At 40.5% G+C, this 2,727-nt stretch overlaps 1 protein-coding gene across 1 annotated transcript; it reads left to right on the top strand.

Annotated features, from left to right (window-relative positions):
* Positions 1-706: 706 nt before the first annotated feature.
* LOC125591894 lies at positions 707-1,930 on the top strand. The gene has a single exon (XM_048766807.1). It carries the CDS (start codon positions 707-709, stop codon positions 1,928-1,930), a length of 1,224 nt encoding a protein of 407 aa, XP_048622764.1.
* Positions 1,931-2,727: the final 797 nt, after the last annotated feature.

Here is a 2,727-nt window from a genome sequence, read left to right as displayed (position 1 = left end):
GTAGTAATGAGGAAAGAGCAATGCTCACGAAGCTCGTAACGGATGAAGAAATCAGAGATGTGATCCTCAAAATGCCGAGCAACAAATCTCCTGGTCCACACGGATATACAACGGAATTCTTCAAGGCATCGTGGAGTATCATTGGAAAGGATCTAACGGTTGCAATACAATCTTTCTTCCAGAAGGGGTTTCTACCGAAGGGTTTGAATGCAACTATTATGGCTCTTATTCCGAAGAAGGATGCTGCCATCGAGATGAAAGACTACAGACCCATCTCATGCTGCAACGTCCTTTATAAGGTGATCTCTAAAATCATCGTAAACAGGTTGAAAGCTACGCTTCCTCAATGTATCTCTCCAAATCAGTCTGCATTTGTGAAGGACAGACTTCTTGTCGAAAATCTGCTGCTCGCAACAGAGATCGTGAAAGATTATCACAAGGATGAAGTCTCTCCTCGATGTGCCTTAAAGATAGACATCGCGAAGGCCTTTGATTCCTTGCACTGGAGTTTCCTACTGAATACTCTGCGTGCAATGACATTCCCGAGGAGTTTGTGCACTGGGTTGAGTTGTGTGTCTGCACAGCTTCGTTTTCTGTTCAAATTAATGGCGACTTAGTAGGCTTTTTCCAGAGTAAACGCAGTCTGCGTCAAGGCTGTGCTTTATCCCCATATCTCTTTGTTATATGCATCAACGTTCTATCGCAAATGCTTGATAAAGCTGCAGAGAAGAAGTTATTTGGGTATCATCCTCGCTGTAAAAACATCTTGTTAACTCATTTGTGCTTTGCGGACGACTTAATGATATTCACTGACGGGACAAAGAGATCTATTGAGGGGGTTCTAAAAATCTTTGAGGACTTCGCAACAATGTCGGGGTTGAGGATTAGTCTTGAGAAGTCTACCTTGTACATTGCAGGAGCTACTCAGAATCACCAAGAAGAAATAATGAATAGCTTCCCTTTTGCATCAGGTCAGCTTCCTGTATGCTATTTGGGCCTACCTCTGCTTACAAAGCGCATGACAGTTCTTGACTATCTCCCATTAGTCGAGAAGATTAGAAGGCGTATGAGCTCATGGACTGGTAGATTCCTCTCTTACGCTGGTCGTCTGCAACTCATCAAATCAGTCATCTCTAGCCTTGCAAATTTTTGGATGCAAGCTTTTAAGCTACCGGGAAGCTGTTTAAGAGAAATAGAAAGCTTATGCTCTGCTTTTCTATGGTCTGGCCCGGACTTGAGAACAAGTAAGGCTAAAGTGTGCTGGAAAGACGTCTGCCTATCGAAGAAAGAGGGAGGCTTGGGAGTTCCATCTTTGAAGGAGATGAACACGGTCATGTGTTTAAAGTTGATATGGAGAATCAAATCCTCAAAGGAATCACTATGGGTCAAATGGCTTCACTGCTACCTGATTCGAAAAGAATCTTTCTGGTCAGTAAAGTGTATCACGAGCTCTGGATCATGGATTTGGAGGAAGCTACTAAAGCTAAGAGACCTGGCTCAACAATTTCTCAAAATTGAGGTTCGAAATGGGAAGGATACTAGCTTTTGGTATGATAACTGGTCGAAGTTTGGCTGTCTTAAGGAGGTCTTGGGGGATAGCACTATTGATTTGGGTATCTCTTATGAGGATTCAGTTGCAATGGCCTTGGTAAAACACCGGAGAAGAAGGCATCGTGTGGGTTTACTCAACGAAGTCAAAAATGAGATCGCTGAGATTAAACTAAAGAACAGTATGGATGTTGACACACCATTTTGGAAGCAGAAAGAAGGGAAGTTTGCTAATAGTTTCTCAACCAAGAAAACTTGGTTGTACCTGAGGAGCATGAGGAGCGCACAGCCAGTTGTCTCTTGGAGTCAAGGTGTATGGTTCCCCCACTCAACTCCTAACTACTCATTCCTTCTATGGGTTGCTCTCCGCAATAGGCTCTAAACCTGTGACCGAATGCTAACCTGGAATGCTGCAGTTAATGCGATATGTGTGCTGTGTAATGAGGAGGACGAATCCTGTCACCATCTCTTTTTCAGTTGTCGCTATACTGAACAGATATAGAAGGTACTGGTTGGAGGAATTTTGCAAGGAAATTTCTCTACTGATTGGAATGATCTTATCGAGCTGATCTCCAAACCAACGCTCACTCCCACAATGACCTTTCTTCTCCGCTACACCTTTCAAGCAACGGTACATGTGGTTTGGAAAGAACAAAACTCCCGTAGGCATGGTGAACAGCCACAACAAGATAGCTGTCTCGTCAAATTTGTGGACAAGATGATTAGACTCAGACTGTTATCAGTCAAGGGTAAAGGAAAACAGTATTTGGAAGAAGGGTTAGCTGCTTGGTTTGGTTCTCGGCAAGACCACAACTAGCATGAAGAATCTCATTAATTTGTAGAGCCCATTTTTTGATTTAAACACTCAAAGAAGTAGCACCTGATGTACAAAGTTTTGATCGAATAAAATTTTACATTCTTTCAAAAAAAAAAAGATACCAAACTATTAACAGAAAACACAAGGGACGTTTTATTCACGTGCAACTTAAGTAAGCATTCACGTCCTATATTTTTATCTACTATTAATAAGTCATAATAAAATCATTTAGTTAACTAATTAATGTAATATATTTGATTATCTATATTAAATTTTAATAATTAATAAAGATATTAATAATAAATCAATTTCAATTAGAAATTTATATTTTATTTTTAGTTATAAAAAACTCTGTTGAAAAA

The sequence above is a fragment of the Brassica napus genome, chromosome C8 (assembly GCF_020379485.1).
Source record: "Brassica napus cultivar Da-Ae chromosome C8, Da-Ae, whole genome shotgun sequence".
Lineage (NCBI taxonomy): Eukaryota > Viridiplantae > Streptophyta > Magnoliopsida > Brassicales > Brassicaceae > Brassica > Brassica napus.
This window is presented reverse-complemented; position numbering and strand designations above follow the sequence as displayed.